The sequence below is a fragment of the Hoplias malabaricus genome, chromosome 11, assembly GCF_029633855.1.
Source record: "Hoplias malabaricus isolate fHopMal1 chromosome 11, fHopMal1.hap1, whole genome shotgun sequence".
NCBI classification, from domain to species: domain Eukaryota; kingdom Metazoa; phylum Chordata; class Actinopteri; order Characiformes; family Erythrinidae; genus Hoplias; species Hoplias malabaricus.
The window spans coordinates 36,484,982-36,507,581 of NC_089810.1; the positions used below are offsets into that span (position 1 = coordinate 36,484,982).

Here is a 22,600-nt window from a genome sequence, read left to right on the forward strand (position 1 = left end):
ACACACTAACAAAAATACAGGTTATGATTGTGCCTTCAGATTAAATGTCCTCTTATTGTAACCCATAGTTTTTAAACTTCTATTGGATCTGACTGGTGCCTCATCCAGGGTGTGTCGCTGCCATGAACCCATTGATTCCAGGAAGGCTCAGGACCCACCTTGACCCTGAACGTGATAAAGCAGTTACAGAGAATGAATGTATGAATAAAATGCGATGCTCTACCTTTCCCCAGACAAAATCGCCACCCTGCTCAGCGGGCCACTTGATGAAGACGTCAGCTGATTTACCGTTTTCAAAAGAAGCATATGGTTCAGTCTCATTTCCAGAGATTGCAGGGTCCTGGAACATGACAAGAACAGACAATCAAACTACACCAAACAGCAATATACATGACTACATATATAAACTATAACTACATATATCACTGATACTGTAACTGTACTCTCAACTGCCATTTAAGTAAAACTGTACAATGCTTGGGAAGCTGTCCTCAAAATGTTATTCTCATGTATAATGACAATTCAGACTGTCTTATCTCAATCTAATGTTTCATTTTCTCTGCTATATTTTAAACAAAGAAAAAATACTTGCCTTTCTTCAAATCTCATAAAACAACTATATATTCATAATTTTTTCCATTTAATTCTCACTCATGTTCAGATTTTTCTAAGCAACCCAGTAAACATTTAGCCGTTGATTCAACGTTGGAATAACGTAATGACTGCCGTCTAATCAACGTTCTCTTATGGTTGAAAATGAAAGTTGAAAAGACGTCCAAACACAGACATTGAAAAGACGACTATTAGACGTATTTTGGTCGTTCACTGACGTTATCGATTGGTCACCTCTTAACTAACTTATTAAGATGGATTTTGGACGTCCATTGACATTTAAAATATGTCCTTGACGGACAGACTACTTTTAGACCTATTTTGAACGTCCAGGGATGTTCCTTGTTTACTGGGAATGGTTTTACAGCTGTTTTTTCCCCCCATGCTATGCTCGCAATCACACACAAGAAGGTCTATTGTGCCAATGTTCAAACACCTGAAATGTCTGAGTGCTGATATCACAAAAATGAAGAGGAACATAAGCGCGTTTTTATATTGGCATGAATATTGACATGTGCAATACTGATAATTTAATGCAGATGGACAAAAAAACAAAACTGTGGACCACAGGCCAAAAAACAAATCTATCTATCTATCTATCTATCTATCTATCTATCTATCTATCTATCTATATATATATATAAACTCTGGGCAGCACAGTGAACTAAGAGTAATTCCATTCTTATAATGTCCCCAAACTTTTGACAAGGCACATCCATTTCTGTATGATGCAGTTTCAAATAAGGCTGTCTATATATAGCATGTATCACACAGCATTCATCTTGCTGAAACTTTTTTTAAATGCCAGGCTCGCTAAAGCACACTCCTCTAACCTCTCTGTCTCTGAGATCTGCACGCACTCATTAAAAGCAAATTAAAAAGCAATCTCCTCTACAGCTCTCTGCCAGGAGGACAGGAGCCATGCCCTCCTTTTCTAACAGAAAGTGGGGATCAAGAAACGGGGAAAGAATGTATCAGTGCTGTACCAGGATGAAGATAAAGCGCATCCCATCCCTCCTCATTCTGTCAACCAAATCAGGCAGGCCCCGGAAGTTTTTCATGTCCAGTTTAAAGTCCAGTTGACGCTCCATGTAGTCGATATCTGCATACTGCACATCCTGCGTGGGGTCAAAAAGCACAAAAAACACTCAATTAGCTGAGAGTCGAGCAAATGAGCCTCACTCACAATAGCTGGTGGTTAATTACCGACATCTCGCGCCCTTCGGTTTGTACAAGGGTGATTCATAAAAGTGAACTCCAGTGGTTTGCTCTGATTAATTTTCCTTTTTTCTACATTATTTTCCCTTCATTTTTCTCATGTTCATGAATCCCTCAGCACTGAATGAAGCCTTGTGTTCATTTGTTATGGCCTGGTGACACTTTTATGGGAAGGTGACTCACTGCTATCAGCTACAGTAATGCTTCAGATTTGAACACTGGACTGAGGCCAAATGGCCACAAACGCTGCTATCTCCCTGTACTTACCGTTAGCCTTTAGGCTGATTAGTTTACATATTAACTTTTACTGCAGGTGCACTAATGACTCTGGGGCCTTTACCAAACCCCAAACAGGTGACTTTGGAAGTTCTGGTAAATCAGCAAGGGTAATCAGTGAGATATGAAAACAAAATGAATAGCGCTGTAAACTTGATCTGGGATAGAGGCCCTGCTGAAGATAGAAAAGTGTTGCACACATTTGTACAGCCTTGAAGCCGGTTTAGCTTCAGTTAATGGTGAAAAGCATTAACTGGTGCTAATTATTCCCTATAGGATATCACTATCATGAAGATAAGACACTATTATAATAGACAAGCAAGGTCTCTAAAACTGTCCCATAATCAACACTGGCTACCTTTGACCACCATTATAGGGAACTATATCTAAGTATGTATTGGAACTAAATATTCCAATAAAACCTATCCCCTAAACTGCATCACTAACGATAATAGAGTGAACAAATATAATTTATTATTATTATTGTTATTATTATTACTTAAATGTAGGGCACTTAAAAATATGGCTGCTTAATCACTGTTCCCATACAATGAAGCACTAAAAGGAAAAGTACATCAATTCCCATTCCCTATTTTAGAGCACTACATAGAACACAAACATATGGAACAGACATAGCTTCCTAATCACTATTTTCTACATTGGACTTCAATGTAGAAGCAATAAACCTTTAATCACTTTTCCCTACTTTGGAGCACAATTAAGAATACTATTAAAGAGGGTCCCTAACAACTATTTACTAAACTCAGATACTATATAGTTAGGGTACATATTCACTGCTACCATAGCATAATACAACACCATGGCTAGGGTGCATTATTTTGGCAGATTCTATAAAATAGTGCACTACATAATGAGTAGGGAATTATTTAAACCACAGCCATAGATTGCATCAAGGGCTCACATAAGGGATGCCAGCTTTCCTCATGCCATTGTACAGTTCTTCTATCTCTGTGTCATTGGCATAACCATAGCGACAGAGTTGGAAACCCAGTGACCAATAGGCTGGAAGGACTGGTCGGCCAATCATCTGTCAAAACAAAATGCACAAGTAGAGCACAAAAGTAAGTTTAAAAAAGAAAAAAAAGGGAATCTTATGCAGCTGCCACTTTTGCTCACCACTGCCTCATCATTACGTGAATAGCTTTTAAATAAATATTTATGTGTATGTGTGTGTGTGTGTGTGTGTGTGTGTGTGTGTGTGTGTTGACTGAGTACACTGTAGGCAATGAGGCGGAGAGGTCCCAGCTGCTAAAGCTCATCAAGCCAGGGACATTGGACGCTCACACAAACACACAATCACACACACACACTGACATAGACACATACCCCAGTGTACTCCTTCACCACCAGTTCTGGAGTGGGTCCCATCACCATGTAGAAGTCAAGGATGCCTCCAACGGTGCGGTAGGTAAGAGCAGGGGTAGGCTGAAGAGTCACATCTAAAATACACATATATGCAAATATACTAAATTATTCAGCTATGTCACTGTGTCTGCCGAATATATTATGAAGTCTTGACTAACGCCAGAGACAATTCTTAATTCCTAGTGAAAACGTAATAAGAACGAGTTGTGACATGTTTTAGGAGATAATTGAAGGAAGGGTATTCTGCACAAAGAAGTGGAATTCAAAAGAAACAACAATGGGTATTGTATGGTGTAAATGTCATATAAAAGTCCTATAAAAATAAAGAGAAACCTGATGTCTTAACAACCATGCAAAGCTTGGTAGACCACCAAAAGTGGTACTGAGAAATCAATAAAAATCAACCAATCCATCGATCTGCAAATCAAACCAAGACACTGCTGGTGGAATGATGGCATAATGAGTTGTCCACGCCACAGGCCAGATCTCAACACTCTGACCGAATCTGTAAAAAGCAACCAACTTCTCAGACTGAACTCTGGACATGTGTCAAAAGGAATGGAAGCTGTGATGAATGCCAATGTATGGACACACTAAATACTGAAAGAAACACTGATATTAAAAGCTGTTGAGGCGTCTGGGCGATCTTGGACTTTTAAAACCCTCCCTGTGCTGTTAACAACCCACCCTTTGCATTAAACAGTCATTCTATAATGTTTTTCACATGTGATATCCTACCAGTTTCTTTAATAGAGTAATTCCTAAGCTGTGATTTAGCGTAAGTACATTTCACTTGGATGTGGACATGAACAACACATGTACTGTACGTAAGAAACACTTGTAAATGATATATTTTGTCACCTACAGCCCCAGTCTAATACATGTATCTAAAATGATAAAAAAAATACTTATAATTTACACATCTTTCACAGTTTTCCTAGATTCTCCCTCAATATCCACGATATAGCGGCCATAAGCCCCCCTTGAAAAAACCTGCGAAGAAGCGAATCCCCGAAAGATGAACCGCAAAGTAGCGAGGGATTACTGTTTTCCAAAATCTGCAATGTAGTGAATATATTGCAATGTATTTTCTATGTATAACATTTTGAATGAAACTGAAATGTCACTGGGACAAGCATGTTTAAGTTTGTGTGTGTGTGTGTGTTTTGGGCCTATTTTCATTCTTATTGCAAACCAATATCTTATTGTAATTAGATTTTTTTTTTATTATTTTAATTTAATAGTTTCAAATAATTACAAACATTTCAGAGATGTATTTGCATGTTTGTGTTTATAGCAGTACACATCCAAATGTATTCAGAAACTCCTAATCAGTGAATATAGCTACTTTAACGTACACAGTGTGTATAATCCCCATAAAAGAACACTGATTAATAACATGGCTTACTTTCAAAATCTAGTCTAAAGCCTTTCTATAAGAACAGAAACAGGACACAAACACAACTATATATACCCTTCGTTTCAGAAGAAATGCTGGAGGAGCAGGTGTCTTCAAACTTCATAGTGAATCTGTCTGCCTCACAGTGTGTACAGTGCATCTTCTTCTTTGTGTTTGAAAACCTTTTTTTTTTTTTTTTTTTTGATGTTCCCCCTTCACCTGCAGAGGCCGAGAGTTATCCTCCTGCTGCAAGTTTGAGTCGTTCATTTATTCAGCTTAACGTGTTAGTGAGGCAGAGGGAAGCGGCTCTGAATGCATAAGGCTTCTAAAAAAAGCTTTCCGCATCATTATGCAGAGACAGAGCAGAGAGGAGCGTCCTGTTAGAAATGTAATTACTCCTCCCGCAAAGCTCAAGCACGGCTTTTCTGGTAAATAACATCACATCATCTCTGATCTCTCAGGGCCTGCTGACTGCAGCACTAATGGTCAAACAGGGAGGGATGAAGAAACCCTCTTTCATCACACAGATGACCACACAAGGTGCAGAATTCCAGGCTGTATTCATTAACAAACTCCAACAGAGGTGGGTAGTAACTAGTAACTAGCGGAAGTCATTTTTTTTACTGCTCTGAGGCGAAGTATGGAAGGGAATCTAATTTAAATGCAGAAGGCATAATTGCCATGTTAAACTTCAAGCATTTTTGAGTATGTCATGGACATATTCATTTCCATAAGAACACTGACCAAGTGCATGTTTCATTACAAAGACAGTATAATCCGGTTTAATTAGACTCAGCACTAGTTCAGTATGTGAAATCATTACACCAGGATTTAGATGGCTTTTGTTATATGACATTTCTAGTGCTTTGTGTCTGTATGTCAGAATCATGACATTCACCCCTAAATCCCTGTTTTAATATAATCTCAAATTTCTGTGTTAAGCAGTGTGATGGTTTAAGTCTCTGCAGTCCTAATGTTTACAAAATGTTACCAGAAGGAAGTGACTTTAGCCATAGAAGGCACATCTGGAAAGCTATGTAAAGGTTCACTTTACTGTTGGCAGTCGGACCGGGTTTTTGAAGCAGATCAACAAATTGCTCTCTGAATAAGACCCACATTCTAAAAACACAGTTCTCCTGGCATTCCTCTTTGCGCATGTGTAAATCACCGCCATCATTCTTTAACAAAAGCCCCCTCGTCTTCCCCTGGCTTCAAGTTAGGGAGAGTTAGTGTATCATCAGACGATGAAGCAAAACTATCATTCAGGAAATTAAAAGAGGATAAAAAGACTCCACGAGACTGCGCTGAAGGAACAGCAGTGAGGTAACCCTGTTACTGTTATTCTCAAGGCTGCATTGTTAATAAATAATAGTCTATGTACATAGCCACGGAAATAAATTAAATGCTTTGCAGGGCCAAAGTATCATGAACCAAATATTGAAGCAGAAGAATGAACCTGATATACTGATGTTTTTATACAGTGTAGTATGCACTTAAACTTTATTTATTCATATATATATGTGTGTATATATGTATGTATGTAAATAAGCACTCACCCATAGCATTGCTGTTAAGGAGGAGAACTCCATGCGCGTCTCCTGTAGGCTCGAGGCCCATATAGAACGGATGAATACCATAACAGTTCATCTTGTACTGCAGAGAAAGCAAGAGTGTGAGAGAGAGAATAAACACCTTAGTTTCATAGTAGTTACTGAGTTACTGTATTATTCATAAGAGTTATGACATACGAAAGCAAGCTGGTCAATGCGAAGATATTATATCTATTTCTTTCACAAAAGCTGATATATTTAATTGATAAATATTCAAATAATGTATGTAAATATATGTAAAGAAGGCCATTGTACTATTAGTTTAGTAGAAGGCCATTGTACTATTAGTTTAGTAGAAGGCCATTGTACTATTAGATAGTACCATTGTACTATCACAAACCAAATTTTAGGATTTTCCAACCAAACACTGAGAGTAAATGTGTAATAAAGCCACTGTTTAAAATATTAGTGTGGGTGTCAAAGCACCCACACTTTTCTCTTTATCCACCTCTCACCCTCTCTCATCTTTAACTATTTCAGTCATTCTCCCCAACAACATCTCTGAATTCTCCCTTTTCCTTTCATCTCTCTCTCTCTCTCTCTCTCTCTCTCTCTCTCTCTCTCTCTCTCTCTCTCTCTCTCTCTCTCTCTCTCAGTGCTGCAGTGTGAAGGGGTGAGCAGTACAGCACTAGAGAGGATGTTAGCATGTTTGTTAAAGAGGACTGACAGCTCTGACAGGACTCAGTGAGCTGGACTGGCTGCAATATGCCCTGCTCTGGAGCGTCACTGTCTCTGAATAAATCAGAGTAATCCTCTCTCGTTCATCAGCATCGTTCGCATAAACACAAACAACCAGACACCGCAGCAATGCCCTAAGTCTCCACCCTCCACCCTTTACAGTTATATTTCTGACTGTTTTGTGCTGTTGTGTGAGTTTCCTTCATTTTTGCCTGAGATTATCAAGATTAAAAGCACCAAATTATTCTTCAAGGCGATCCAAATATAGTCAATATGTTGCAATATTATAGCATTTGAAGTTTGGTCCAGTCGAATTTTACATCCAAAAATGGCGTGTAAAATAATTTTAATGATCATGAATTTAGCACAAATTGATATTAATACAATAAACATAGTAACTTTTTCACATGTTTTATGAATCAATATCAATTTTGGTTTGTGCAACATAATACAATGCATTTCCAAGGTGTAATAGAGTAGAAATGGCAGCGGTGCACTGCTGCGCTGTTTGCTTAATTCATAATTACCACAAATCACACTTAAAAAAAAAAAAAAAAACTAAACAATAATTAAATAAATAAATAAATAAATAAATAACTTGTGCTGTAAAATAATGAACATGGTGCAAAGTGTAGCATGCTGCTGATTGTCTCTTTCATAAAATATCAGAATCTATTTCAATTCATGTCAGAAAGACTGATATCATAAATACATGTCACGCACAAACTCAAACTATAAAGCCCCCCCAGCACTGGAAATGGAGCAGTGTTCCACTTCAGGGATGAGTTTGAGTGATGTTTCTGTTCCTGAACTGACCTCGCTAATATTTATGTGGCTGAACTCCAACAAATTCTCACAGCAGTGTGCCAACATCTACTGTAAAGCCCTCCCAGAAGGTATAGGAGCTGATACAGCAGTCTCTACTCCATATTATTATCTTTCAGAAGAAACACAGGGGTTTTGACCTTATACTGTAAGAATCTGCCCACCTATCACATTAAAAAAAATACCTGAGGTATCTTCTGCATGGTCACAACACGTTCCTCTGTGTCCCTCAAGGATCAGGTATTAATACGCCAGCTTTAATCAGGAAAGTAAGTGCAGCAATTAGCCTGTTCATGAGTCAGGCCCACTTCAGGGATGCAGTGTCCGTGTCTGAAGCAATTAGGCACTGAAGCACTTGATACTGACGCAGATTCCACCATGAGTGACTGAGTCAGTATGGGGATAAATAACCTTCCTCTAATCAATCTAACCAGTTCAGTCTCACCATTTCTCTCTCTCTCTCACACACACACACCACTCTACACTTACCCTGAACTCACATTACAGTGTAACAGAGCTGGAAACATGTGCTTCAGAAACCTTCACTAGCTCAATTTGGCCAAACTCACAGCCGTAAATATATAACAAATCTAAAATCTGGCTCCAGAATGGGAACTGTTGGCCTATGGAGATATCCAGTCATTTTAAAATTTGATCCATCTTGATTTAGGAGCTGTTAAAATGCAAATTATGAGCACACAATATTTTGCTTTGCCTCTGTTTAATCAAAAGTGCACTAGGCACTTTGTAAAAATAATTTATAGTAATTTCAAACTGAAAATAAATAGACTGCACGTATGTGATTGTGGGGAACTCCAGTTCTTTCTGGTTAGTTTACATTCAGAAGCTCTGTGTCTTGAGGTGGAATGGTGTGTTTAAGGAGAAAAACAACTGTGCGTGACTGAAGTTTACTTGTTTGAATTACCACAGAAACTCATTTGTAACTTGAGTTGTTTAGTTTTGTAGCACTTTCGTGAATGCTGTTAACCATCTCCTGAATTTGAAGATATTTCTGCGTTAACTCGTCCGAAAGAGCAAAATAAAGTCAATTACACACATATGGAGCAGGAATAAAGCAATATCCTCTTCTTGGTTCATGCTTTTCAGCTTTTGGAGTTCTCTAAAAAGTTGTCTAAAAAACTCCAGATGCCATGAGCAGAGAGAGAAAGCCTAGCGTACCAGACTAAGACCCTTTGTTGTGGTTTTTTACCAATTTAAAAACACTGGGGCTTCGTAAACACATTAAACTGGAGAGCTAGCGAATGCTGTGGGAACATTCAATCATTCATTATCTGTAACTGCTTCTGAGGCAATGTCTACAGAATTATATAAAGTGTTTTTGATTAAAATTGTGAATGTCGCTTTCAATTAAAATGCTTAAAATAGTCTTGTTCTCTCTGAATGCTGGTTATAACGTCATTAAATCATGATAAGAAAGTGATAGTAAAGGTGTAAGAATCTGAAACTCTCACAATTTTATATCCATCCATTATCTGTAACTGCTTATCCAATTTAGGGTCACGGGGGGGTCCAGAGCCTACCTGGAATCATTGGGCGCAAGGTGGGAATACATCCTGGAGGGGGCGCCAGTCCTTCACAGGGCAACACTGACACACACACACACACATTCACTTTCGAGTCGCCAATCCACCTGCAACGTGTGTTTTTGGACTGTGGGAGGAAACCGGAGCACCCGGAGGAAACCCACGCGGACACGGGGAGAACACACCAACTCCTCACAGACAGTCACCCGGAGCGGGAATCGAACCCACAACCTCCAGGAGCTGTGGGACTGCGACACTACCTGCTGTGCCACCGTGCCGCCCTCAAAGCATGGCAGCTGTTGCAGAAACGTGTTTTAAAGTGAATGCGTTGGCCGGAAATCGAACCCGGGTCAACTGCTTGGAAGGCAGCTATGCTCACCACTATACCACCAACGCCACACAATTTTATATATAAAACGATAATATGTAATTTATAATGATAAAATGTTTATGATAAATTTACTATTGTAAAAGATACTTTTAATTTTTGTGTTTTTCTTTTGTTGCTCTGTTCTGTATTCTACCATTCTCTCATTCTAAATGGGCAGAAAGGTCAAAAGAAGAAAACACTGCATAGAAAGAAGAGAAAAGGAGATGAACAGACAAAAAAAATTGTGTATATATCTTCTCTCACAAGCCCAAAAGTGAGAGTGATTTCACTACAAATTCACAGTGGGGACCAGAAGGCCTGGCTTTGCTTCTCAAGTCAAAGCTGCAAACAGTTGCAGCTTTGTGTGGTTTCTTCCATCTGCCTCATTAGAAAAATTTCCCCATAGACATCAAAATGTCAAACTCACTTTGTAGCATATTTCACTCAGGTGGTAGTCTGCATTGGTTTTGTCGTCCCATTCTTTTTTTTTCTAGCGTCTGACCAGATATTTGAGTTTTATTTTCTTGATGATGAGGTTGACATTTCTACTGGCTGTTATAAACATTACTGACACATGTCATTGGCAGAATGTGACATACAAGAACTTGAGGCGGTAGTACAGAGGGAAATATGCACCAAACTGCACCATCTAATAGTAGCATTAGTAGTAAAGGGCATTTTGCTACAGGACAAAATTTAGCAGGATCAAATCATGTCAATGTCAAAGCATTTTTTGTAGAGAAACATTGGTATAACTGTGATATATATACATATATAACTTTGTTTTAAGAGATACAGCACTCGATCTGTATTACAACCACCGTAAACACCTCTAAATCCTATTATAGTTACTTTTTGCTGGAACTTACTGTGAATAATCCATTAAAGTGTTAAGAATGCAGGACATCTCCCAGAGTTTAAGGGAAATACAGTAACTCACTGCAACTGAAGAAAACAGTATGCTATTGTAAAAATACTGTAATTTACTGTACAATGATAGGGCACTTACACCAGGAGGCTGGTCTTTGGCAAACATGCCCCAGGTGTTCCAGTTGAGGTCATGTTTGAAGCTGGTGTGCTCCGTCTCTCCAAAACCGTAGATATACTGAGACGGCAGACGAGTGGAGATCTGGATGAACATGTCGGAGAAACTAAAACCTGGAACGGAGGAGTTCCATCTACAAAACAATATGAAAGGAAAGTGTAACAGAGTATATAAGAAACATCCCCCCACAACCACCCATTCCAACACCCACAGCCCACAATCAAACCACAACCATACGCTTAATTTCTCCAGCTCCAGCCTATTAAAACCTATTTAAAGCTTAATAAAAAAACTGCAGATTTCTGCAGAGAATTTTCCTTGTGGGCAGCAGAATGATAATAGAGAGAAACCAGGTGCTCACTCACACAACGGTTCCTGTGCTGTTCCTGATCACCTGGATGCCAAATGGTTGTTGGGAGACCTCAACTCTGTACATCCTCTTCTTCTCGTCAATCTCAGGAGTGGGAGGCAGTGTCAAGGGCACTGGAACCTCATAACGCTGTTCAGCTGGGTCTGAGATCTGGAGGAATCACATATCGAACAAATTCAGTAGAACATTTCATTTAAAGAGCAAAAATGAAACCACAGATTTAGTGTTAGCTCTAGATTATAAACTAAGCTGCTTAGGGACATTGTGTGTTCTAAAAAGGCCTAAGAAAAGAGAGGATAAAAAAATACATTTGGAGATTTTAAAATGTTTAGTCACTAATTATAAAATGTGTCTATGAAAACAATGACATTTAAAATGAATAAATTATAATACTCCAGTCAGCACCACCACCAACAATACCACTACTACTACTACTACTACTACTACTACTAATAATAATAATAATACATGAAAAGTTCAGTTGAGGAACATATGAGTGCATATGGGGGTTCGTGTTTATGTGTGTGTGTGTGTGTGTGTGTGTACTCACACAAGCAGTTACTGTACCTTAAAGCGCAGAGAGTGTGCGCTGAGGTAAGTGATCTCCACTTTCAGTGTGTTTATTTCTCTGGAGGCTGCTCGCTGCGTGGCATATTTGTTGTTGCGTACAATGTTAACAATCAAGCCACCTTCTGTTTGTTGCACAGATTGGGTGATGTAGCCATAGTCCTTGGGATAGTAACAACTGGGCACTCTGTTCAGATTGGAGGGCTGCATGCCGATGCAGGAAAAAAAAGGCATTGTGATAAATATGCTAAATAACATGATATTAAACACAAATTACTCTATACCGAATACACTTTATTTAACGCTTATATTTAACACAGCTTGTATTGTCTCCAGTATCTCCCAACAGGACACTCTACAAGGTAGGGTATAAAGCCCCCCATGGTTGGGCTGTGAGTTGTTGGAATGGTGTTATTTGGCGTAAAGGACCACCATGCAACGCTACAGCAAAATGTATTGTTTATTTATGTATTTACTTTTTTATCCAGAAGTAATCATCCAATATCAGTACATGTGTCACATCCTGGCCCAGTCCTGTTTGTTTCCCCCGCCATGTGCTCTCTCAGCACATGGCCCTGTCTGTTATTGTTCATGTCTCTGCCTTAGTCCCGCCTTTGTTCCGCCTCCTTGTCTGTGTCTCATTTGTTACCCTGCCCTTTCATTATCTGTCTCAGGTGCGTCTCGTCTGTGTTTAGTATTTAAGTCCTTTTGTGTCACTTCCTTTGATCGGTCATTTGTTTTGTGTGGTTCCCAAGTTGTGACTTTTTGTGTGTTGTTCGCAAGTTTCGCAAGTTGTGTTGTTTCGTGTTGTTCTAATTTCTAGTTAGTTGTTCCTTGTTTTCATGTTGTTGTTTCAAGCCATTTCATTTATTCAGTCGTCATGTTTGCCCTCAAGTTTGTTTGTTTGTGTTTTGTTATATTTTTTCATTAATAAAATATATGTGTTGTAGCGTGTGCGTCCACCTCCGTCAGTCCCCTTCGCGTTCCCTGACAACATGAAAGTTTTGATGGATCAAACAAATCCACACAGAAATGTTTCTAGTCTTAAGCCCTTTCAGAAATGCAAAAAAGTTACTGCAAACTACTTATTAACCAATACCCTTTATTTCATAATATTTACACACATTTGGATATATTGTATATGAACTTGTAACTAAATAAACTTCCCAAAAATGAGTTAAAGAATTTACTTAAGCATTTTACACCATCTTCAGATTCGAAACTCTATCTGTGTTTTTAAGAAAAGGATATATTTAGCTTGCAGAAAACATATATTAATGCTATTCTTAGGCAAAAAACATCCTTTACATATTTGACATTCAATAAATTAGTAAAAGCAGATTTGTGCCCATCAATACAGGATAAAAATGCAATGTAAAAGTAGTTCATTATGAAACTAGTGATGCAATTCCAGTCTTTACAGTTATATTTTGTTTAACACTTACATTCCAGATGCAGCCACGATTTCTACAGGTTTCTTCACTGGCGTTATCCTCGGGATGGCAATCGAAACGCTCAAAATCAGAGATGACTGTTTTCCAGGAGACTGTGTAGTTCTTCCCAAACTGCATACTCAAACCTTTCAGATACAGAACCTAACAGAGAGAAAACCCCACACACACCTTTTATTGATCAGCACCAGGGACGTATTGAGGCATTTTCCAGCCCTGAACTAATGCTGCAAATCTGCAGTGTTGTAAGATCACGTTGTATTTAAAAGTAAGTACTATTACTAATACTAACTACACTGTAGTGCATCCAACAATAAGGGTAGCACACAATTTTTGGTACATGGTTATGGAAAACAAGGCAGCACACAATATTCTATTCACTTGAATTTGACTACATTTAAATGTAAATTTTTGGAATTATCCACAGTGAATTATAGTTGTTCAAATTTCTGAGGATAATGCAAATAATGTAGAATGTAACAATCAAAATGTCATCACAGAATGTACATAATATTTACAGTTTGTTGTATGGTTTATTTTTATATGCTTTTGTATAACTACCTGGGTGATTAATGTTTTATATGATTCTGATTAATTCCTTTGTTTTTCTATCTCACCAGGGACTTCCAAACTTGCTGAATCTGATCAGTTTCAGAAATAATTCTAAATCTAAACTGAACAAAGATCCTTTAATGATTATTTCACTTTCAATCAGACACTCAGGGACCTCATAGAGGGTGCCCAGATAGCAGACACATCTGTGTCCTTTTTGGCACTTATGGCACACTAAGCCAAACCTGGGCCAACTGTCATGAACCAGGCTTGACTTGGGATACAGCAGGTGTTGTGTGGGCCAGACGAAGGCCAAGTATAATCTGGTCCATAGAAGGTGGACTCGAGGCAGCCAGAATGGGCCAAGCATTCCTTGTTTTCTGGGTGGGTTCTTATCTGTTGCCGCTCATTGGCTGAATACAGAATACCACTCAATTCAGGACCACTGTGCAATCTGAGAGATTTACTGCAGCCAGGCCACTGCCATGGAGATAGCGACAACACTACGGACACGGCAGTTAAAAGAGCAGAGTGACATATGTGGTAAACACGGGTGTGTTTAAGTCTCTTCTCCATGCCTCCTTCGCGGCTCGGCAGTAAATCTGAGCGTCTGACAGTAATGTCGCACGTGTGGCTCAGAGACAGAGCAACAGTCTGCTATTCTGCAAGGACCTTGAGCCCCGAGTCAAGATGACACATGTCCTTTATCATGATGTCCTGGTATGTGTGCGCAGGTGTGTGTGTATACACTCTTATTCCAAAGTCCAGAGTCAATATTCGCTACAATACATAATTAGTCCTGATGCAAATAAATGTATAAAATGATTTTTAAAACTATGCCATTCCTGTGAGGTTTTAAAATTATGAAATCTTGCATTTTTACTGCTTCTCACGGTTATTATTTAATAAGCTCAAGTTGTTCCTGTTTGTCCCTGAAAAATGAATACAACTTTTAAAATGACTTTGATGTGTATCGTGTATGTTCTTATTAAAATATATATTGTATAAGCCATTAATATGAGAAATGGCTCCAAACTTTTGAAATATGGAGATATTCTGCTACTGCACATAGGGACCTTGAGCTGACATACACATATTTTATCATTGTAATCTGGAGTGTGTGTGTGTGTGTGTGTGTGCATATGCACAGCTTCTCTCCTGTGTCTCAGGGAGTGTCACATTTTCAAAGGGACACTCAGCCATGCTGCATTTCTCTCCCTTAAAGACAAGGTCACCCACCATTTTTCCATTGTGTTTCTATAGATTTCCTATTTGGACCAATTTCCACTCTCTCTATCAGCCATTGTGTGGCATTATAAAGAATCTCCTTTATTCCGTACGTTGCCCCAGAGAAAAGTTTACTATGTTCTTTTTTGCACTGTCCTTTATGATGTTGCATTCACTGTCCACTTTATTTCAAACCCGTACTCTGTGCTGTCAATGGCCACTGTATTGTTGTTATTTAATGTATTTATAGTTACACTATAGCACCATGATAAATAAAAAAGAACACTTTAAAATCAGCACTCCACAGAATGCCATTCCATTCAATATTCAATCCATACACAGACTGACGACACCTCCACACTGCCTTAATAATGCCTTTGCCTTAATAATCCTGGGGAAGATACCTATTCATGGTGTAACAGTCAGTTGTGACCCTCATCAAAATGAAACGCTGGTAGGGGTGGGCGATATGGCCCTAAAATAATATCACGATATTTCAGGGTATTTTGGCGATAACGATATTCTTGGCGATATGAAAAAACACATTTCATTTCAAGAACACACTACTGCAACAAAAAAAAATGTTACATTAATAGTAATTATATTAAAGAAATAATATATTTACTTTCTTATTTACATTATTTTTAATTACATTTTAATTTAGTACAAACCTAACCTTTTCAAATATTCAGAAAGAAAACAACAAATAAACATGTGCTTATTTTGTAAACAACCAAAACTTACCAAGATTCTTACATTGTATAAAAAACATTTCGAATATTGATATTTTATATCCAAACCCAAGGATATAACACACAAGGTACTCATCTTTTGGAGCAAATTTTTGAACGCAGAGCAAATTCCACCGTACCTGACGCTGTGCCTAAATGACTCATAATGAATGTACGCCATGTTACATGTAACTGCATGACGTCATTACGTAAACAAGTCAGAATATCACGATAATCACGACAATGATTTTTTTATTGTTTAAAAAATGTTTGCGATATTATTGCACACGATACGATATGGCACAGCCCTAATCCCTGATAGGAGGTCCTTGGGTTACGTCAGTCCTGAGTTATCTCCCATTTACTGTATAAAGCCTTGTTTCGACTTAAGTGGTTTTGCGCCGTAAACGTCGTAACGCGAACTTCGTGTGTGGTGTGCGCGGCAGAAGAATACACGGTTACACGGCTCGGGACCGAGGAGGATAGGTGTGAGGATAGGATAAGTGCTTACAGTATGTTATTTACGTACAGTATGTACGTATGTTCCAACTTACACCGAAAATCGGTTTACGACGTGACGTAGGAACGGATCAACGTCGTCAGTTGAGGACCCACTGTATGTTTAACTCTGTCAGAAATAACCCATTCTGGTTGTAAAATACCTGAATTACGAAGCATGGTGAAATTTCTGAGATTTAAAACAAAGCTCATCACCGTTGATTACTTTACATGTGAAAGTACAACAAAAAACACACCTTCTTCAAAGAGTGGTACTGGATGCTGGATTCATTAACAGCCGCAACAGAAACTCCGTCACTGATAAACACTGAGCTTGGGGGGTTTTCTGCACCCAGGACGGTGATGTTCTCAAAGACCAGATTATTAGGGTCAACAAATCCACTGTGCCTGACCTGCATGGTCAACTCCTCCTGGAAAGAAAAATAGAAAAACGTTATATATATATATTTCAATAAAATTATTATTCCAATATAAGTAACATTTCAGTAATATACTGCACCTATGACCCTCCTGGGACCACCTGGTCACCACCCTCCAAGAGGGTCTATCTGAGTATACCTACTACAAAACCATAATCTACGTGGTCCGCTTTTGGTAGCAACAATAAAATAAACAAGTTCATTTATTCCTGCCTTTTGAAGCAAAGTACATCTTCTGAGGTTTAAAGGGTTAAATTATCTCTTGTGACTCATGTAGACGCAGTAGAACAAGTGGTTCTGTGAGGAGATGAGGGGAATTGGCCAGAGCTTTGATGGAGCAAACGAGTGACTGTTATTTGATGTGGTTTCAAAGACGCTACGAGATGCAGATCATAGATGATCAAATAAATAATAATAATAATAATTATCCTGCACTGGACTTACATTGAACACAGTGAAGTGGTACAGGATGTAAGATCCAGAGGAAACAGTATCTATTAGAGAGAGAGAGAGAGAGAGGGAGAGAGAGAGAGAGAGAGAGAGAGAGAGAGAGAGAGAGAGAGAGAGATTACATACTAAAACCATTTATCTATAGACAGACAGACAGACAGACAGATAGATAGACAGACAGACAGACAGACAGATAGATAGATAGATAGATAGATAGATAGATAGATAGAATAAAAAATCAATTACATACAGTATATTTGACATTTTCACAGACAAACACATACACACACACAAACACACACACACTCACACTCACACACACACACATACACACAAAGACAGAACAGTGAACTTTCTGTCTTAGGCAAGAAAAATAACACAACTTTTTAATTAGTAGCAAATCCACCAAAATACCTCGAGAATCTCCGTCGTCCCAGAATAGCTCGCCTGACGCTTGCTTGTTGTCATCGAGCGCAATGATCAGACCCATGGGATAGCGACGACTGTGGGAACACGCACACTTTCATCATCATCATACACGCACACACTCACACACACTCTCACTCTCTCAACTTTTACCAGGAACTAAATAAGACAAGGACTAAAAGGAGAGTCTTTGAAGTACAGATAGGATTCTTATTTTTTTTGCGTACCATGTCAGAGGCAGTGACTGTGAGGTGAAATAGAAGGCATTTTTATTTTGTTTTTTTTGTTTGTTTTGTTTTGTTTTTGACTGCACAAATGTTCTCAGCACAAATGAAAATTGCAGAGTGGATTAAATCTCCTCATAAAGAATCCTAATAAGAGATGTGAAAGGCACTAAGAGTAATCTCTAGCGTTGTATTTCGAATGTCCTTCCTGAAGTGCCCCCCCGCCAAAAAAAAAAATATATATATATATAAAAATAAAAATATATATGGGCCCAGAGCCCATCTTGAATCACTGGGCGCAAGGCGGGAACACACCCCGGAAGGGGCGCCACAGGGCAACACAGACACACACACACATTCACTCACACACTCACACCTACGGACAATTTCGAGTCACCAATCCACCTACCAAGTGTGTTTTTGGGTTTTTGGACTGTGGAAGAAAACCGGAGCACCCGGAGGAAACCCACGCAGACACAGGGAGAACACACCACACTCCTCACAGACAGTCACCCGGAGGAAACCCACGCAGACACAGGGAGAACACACCAACTCCTCACAGACAGTCACCCGGAGGAAACCCACACAGTCACAGGGAGAACACACCAACTCCTCACAGACAGTCACCCGGAGGAAACCCACACAGTCACAGGGAGAACACACCAACTCCTCACAGACAGTCACCCGGAGGAAACCCACACAGTCACAGGGAGAACACACCAACTCCTCACAGACAGTCACCCGGAGGAAACCCACGCAGACACAGGGAGAACACACCAACTCCTCACAGACAGTCACCCGGAGGAAACCCACACAGTCACAGGGAGAACACACCAACTCCTCACAGACAGTCACCCGGAGGAAACCCACACAGTCACAGGGAGAACACACCAACTCCTCACAGACAGTCACCCGGAGGAAACCCACACAGACACAGGGAGAACACACCACACTCCTCACAGACAGTCACCCGGAGGAAACCCACGCGGACACAGGGAGAACACACCACACTCCTCACAGACAGTCACCCGGAGGAAACCCACGCGGACACAGGGAGAACACACCACACTCCTCACAGACAGTCACCCGGAGGAAACCCACGCAGACACAGGGAGAACACACCACACTCCTCACAGACAGTCACCCGGAGGAAACCCACGCGGACACGGGGAGAACACACCACACTCCTCACAGACAATCACCCGGAGCAGGAATCGAACCCACAACCTCCAGGTCCCTGAAGCTGTGTGACTGTGACACTACCTGCTGCACCACATATATATATATACATATATCAAAATTCCCTGTGCATATTCAGCCTGCATGGGTGTGCTCGAGCCGGAGAATACAAATGAGCAGCTGACACAAAAAACAGGACAGCAGTGACGAGAGAGAAAATAAAGGAGAAAAATAAACATTTCAGTGTTTGAAACTCATCAAAGCTGGAGTTCTGTAAGGCCATTAAATTAACCATATGGGACTGTTACGTATTTACATTAGATCTACACTTCCTGTCTATACACTTACTGACACCAAGGTAGACAGGTACATATACTCCAAAGAAAATCAAAAACATGAAATGGACAACACTGAAGCACCTGTACGCCAGCCTCCTTCCTCTACATCTCATTATTATTAAGGGTTAGCATTGGGCTATGATGCAACGGGACTGTGACTTCTGAAGTAAAATAGCTCCAATCCAATAAAGTTGGGATGAGTTGGAGTGGTGTTTGTGATCCAGAACTAATCATCCAGCATCAGCAATGCACTGGTGGCTTAATGCCAACACACCGCCTCACAAATATATTCCAATATCCGGTGTTAAAGCCTTTGCAGAATAGAAGTCGCTGTCACTGCAGTGAAGGGGGAAAAACTCCCTATTAAAACCCTTCATTACAGAAGAAACTGATAGAGCAGGTGTCTACAAACAAGTGTAGGTGTAATAAGTTTTATTAAACCCATTATTCTTCACTATTATTACTCTTCCTATTGTTATTCTCCTCGCTGACGACTTTATTGGAGACCTCTTCCTTAAAGGTTCACTATAAAAAAAGGGTAATAGTACCATGTGTAACCCATCTGTTGCTACTCTTTATATCAACCCCTCTCTCCCACATTTATCATCAGTCAGTTTTGAGTTGTGGACCATGTGCAGCAGCTCTTACTGACACTGAAGTGGCATTCACCCAACTCAGCCAAAAATAACCACACAAGAGCAGTTCTGCAGTTAGAAAAGGGGTTTCTGATAAAGTGGCCAGGCTGTAAGCTGACAGCACCTGTGTTTGTGTTGACATATTTAAAAAAAAATTGCCAACAGTGTTTCCTTAAAGGGTTTAAATTTGTTATGAATGGCTCAGAAAGTGCTCATACTCAAGCCTCATTCATCACATTTGAATGTGTCTGTCATTATAAACTTCTAGTTTAAAAGAGAATGAAAACAATCAAGTGTCAGTCGCTCCAAGCTGTAATTACAGGTAGAATATTCATGCTGTGAAATAGATCCTGAACTTGCTGTGCTGTGGCGCAATTCCAATCTCTTTGCGCTACAAATGTGGTTCTGTATGATATTCAGTAGGTGTAAGGTAATCAACATGGCATCAAATCAATTATGTGTGTGTGTGTGCGTGTGTGTTGGCTTATGTGAAAAGTCAGGACAAAATTCCAGAAAACTCACTTCTTGGAACAGTGTTCTAAAATATTTAGAGTTTAGGTGCAGTGTTAATTAGCTACATTTATCATTATGTCTATGGAAAGTCCTGACAAGTATAGAGAAACCAACATGTGTGAGAGTTTGTGTTGTGTGTGAATTTTTGGTCTAGATATTCATTCATTCATTCATTATCTGTAAGCGCTTATCCAATTCAGGGTCGCGGTGGGTCCAGAGCCTACCTGGAATCATTGGGCGCAAGGCTACACCCTGGAGGGGGCGCCAGTTCCTCACAGGGCTACACACACATTCACACCTACGGACACTTTTGAGTCGCCAATCCACCTACCAACATGTGTTTTTGGACTGTGGGAGGAAACCGGAGCACCCGGAGGAAACCCACACAGACACAGGGAGAACACACCAACTCCTCACAGACAGTCACCCGGAGCGGAAATCGAACCCACAACCTACAGGCCCCTGGCGCTGTGTGACTGCGACACTACCTGCTGCACCACCGTGCAGCCCTGGTCTAGATACATGTTACACAATTAAAGTCAGGTATTGAACTAGGCCTAGTTGTAGGTTCACGGTTGGGTTTAGCTTTAAACTGGTTAAGGTTAGAGTAAGGGACATGGCCATGAATGGGAGTCTATGTAGTGTCCCCTGAAACAATGGAGACGAGACCGTGGGAGCGTACCTTTGTGTGGTAGTGACTGCGGGCCTCTGAATGGGCAGGATGGCTCCTCCTCTGATGTGTAAACCCATTTTATCGGCCGGCAGGTTCATATTCACTCGAGCTTTTCTCTCTGTTATCCTCTCCTCCTGCAGGAAAGAGAACAATAACGTTATCAACATAATCCTCGACTCTAATTTATTCCTCTCCCTGAAGAGGACGTCGTTTTCTTTAACTGCACCTCCGTCAGTCCGTCTCAGTCAAACACACTACAACAGCTCAGAGACATGGCAATTAATTCCTTTATCTTTAAAGACCATCTTCACAGCATGTTATTATTGCCTTTTACTCGCAGCTACGTTTCCCTCCCTCCATTTTCTGCACTCAGCCTGTCTTTCTCTCCCTCTCTTTTTTCACTAAACTCCACTAACTTCTTCCACTGTCTCTTTGTCACTGTCTCTTTGCATATCCCTTTGTTTATTATTTTTTCTCTCATTTTTTTTGCTCTGCCCATTTTCTCTTTCTCTTTATCTCTTTATCGCACACTCATTTCTCTTCTTTCTGTGTCTCTCTCATCCTCCTTTCCTCTTAGCTTCCCAGGTGCTGACTCTTCTTGCCTCACATTCTGTTTATTTCACATTTTTGCTCTTCTTTTAGTTTTTATTTTCACTCTCTCTACATTTCTCAATCCCTTAACCACAATCAAATCTGTGTGTTTATCACATTTGCTGTTGACCGGCAGTGCCTTTAACTGACAAACTAACACACACACACACACACACACAGCGGGCCTAGAGGGACTACAGGAACCTCATCATGACGACAGGGTTTAGTTTATCTTATCCTGTGATCAGTGTGTGTTAATCTCCGTCTGAAGGCTATAACCAGACCCTGGAGAAACTAAGGTGGCCCTGATTGGCCCTGCCACCTTTTTTTTTTTTCCCCTGCACTGGATGCTTAAAGTGGAGATCCTAGCCCATGTTAAAGGGTTTGTAACTGGGCTGTGGATTTATGTGCTCATAAATCTTAATCTCATTTAGAATGTCACAGGAAATCTACGGTCTGAATCCTGAGCAGGCTCTATTTCAGAGAGAATGCTTTTTCTATTTACTAAACCTATAGGGCCTTTAGTAAGACGGGCTCTGCCAGTAGATCTTAGGGCTGTCCTTATATTAACCTTAAACACCGAGAAGAATATCTTGGAGCTTTTGAGAATTGCATCTAATCATACACAACATTCTGCTGCAGGCGATCATTCAAAGCTACAGGACACATACATGAGCCTTTTAAAACAAATGGCACAAGCACAACCTCCATATATAATTCTGAAGGATCTTTCCAGCAAGTATCCATTGTATTCATTCATTCATTATCTGTA

General features: G+C 39.9%; 1 protein-coding gene across 1 annotated transcript in view; it reads right to left on the reverse strand.

Annotated features, from left to right (window-relative positions):
- Positions 1 to 22,600, reverse strand: part of si (sucrase-isomaltase) — a 94,939-nt gene that overhangs the window by 35,464 nt on the left and 36,875 nt on the right. Inside the window, exons 21-33 of the mRNA XM_066684584.1 lie at positions 21,247 to 21,371; positions 17,664 to 17,752; positions 17,244 to 17,293; positions 16,617 to 16,790; positions 13,346 to 13,495; positions 11,901 to 12,104; positions 11,329 to 11,483; positions 10,928 to 11,096; positions 6,448 to 6,544; positions 3,454 to 3,566; positions 3,029 to 3,154; positions 1,599 to 1,730; positions 224 to 340 (exon numbers count right to left, since the gene is read on the reverse strand). Coding sequence (XP_066540681.1) covers positions 224 to 340; positions 1,599 to 1,730; positions 3,029 to 3,154; positions 3,454 to 3,566; positions 6,448 to 6,544; positions 10,928 to 11,096; positions 11,329 to 11,483; positions 11,901 to 12,104; positions 13,346 to 13,495; positions 16,617 to 16,790; positions 17,244 to 17,293; positions 17,664 to 17,752; positions 21,247 to 21,371 — 1,701 coding nt within the window. The remainder of the gene's footprint in view (positions 1 to 223; positions 341 to 1,598; positions 1,731 to 3,028; positions 3,155 to 3,453; positions 3,567 to 6,447; positions 6,545 to 10,927; positions 11,097 to 11,328; positions 11,484 to 11,900; positions 12,105 to 13,345; positions 13,496 to 16,616; positions 16,791 to 17,243; positions 17,294 to 17,663; positions 17,753 to 21,246; positions 21,372 to 22,600) is intronic.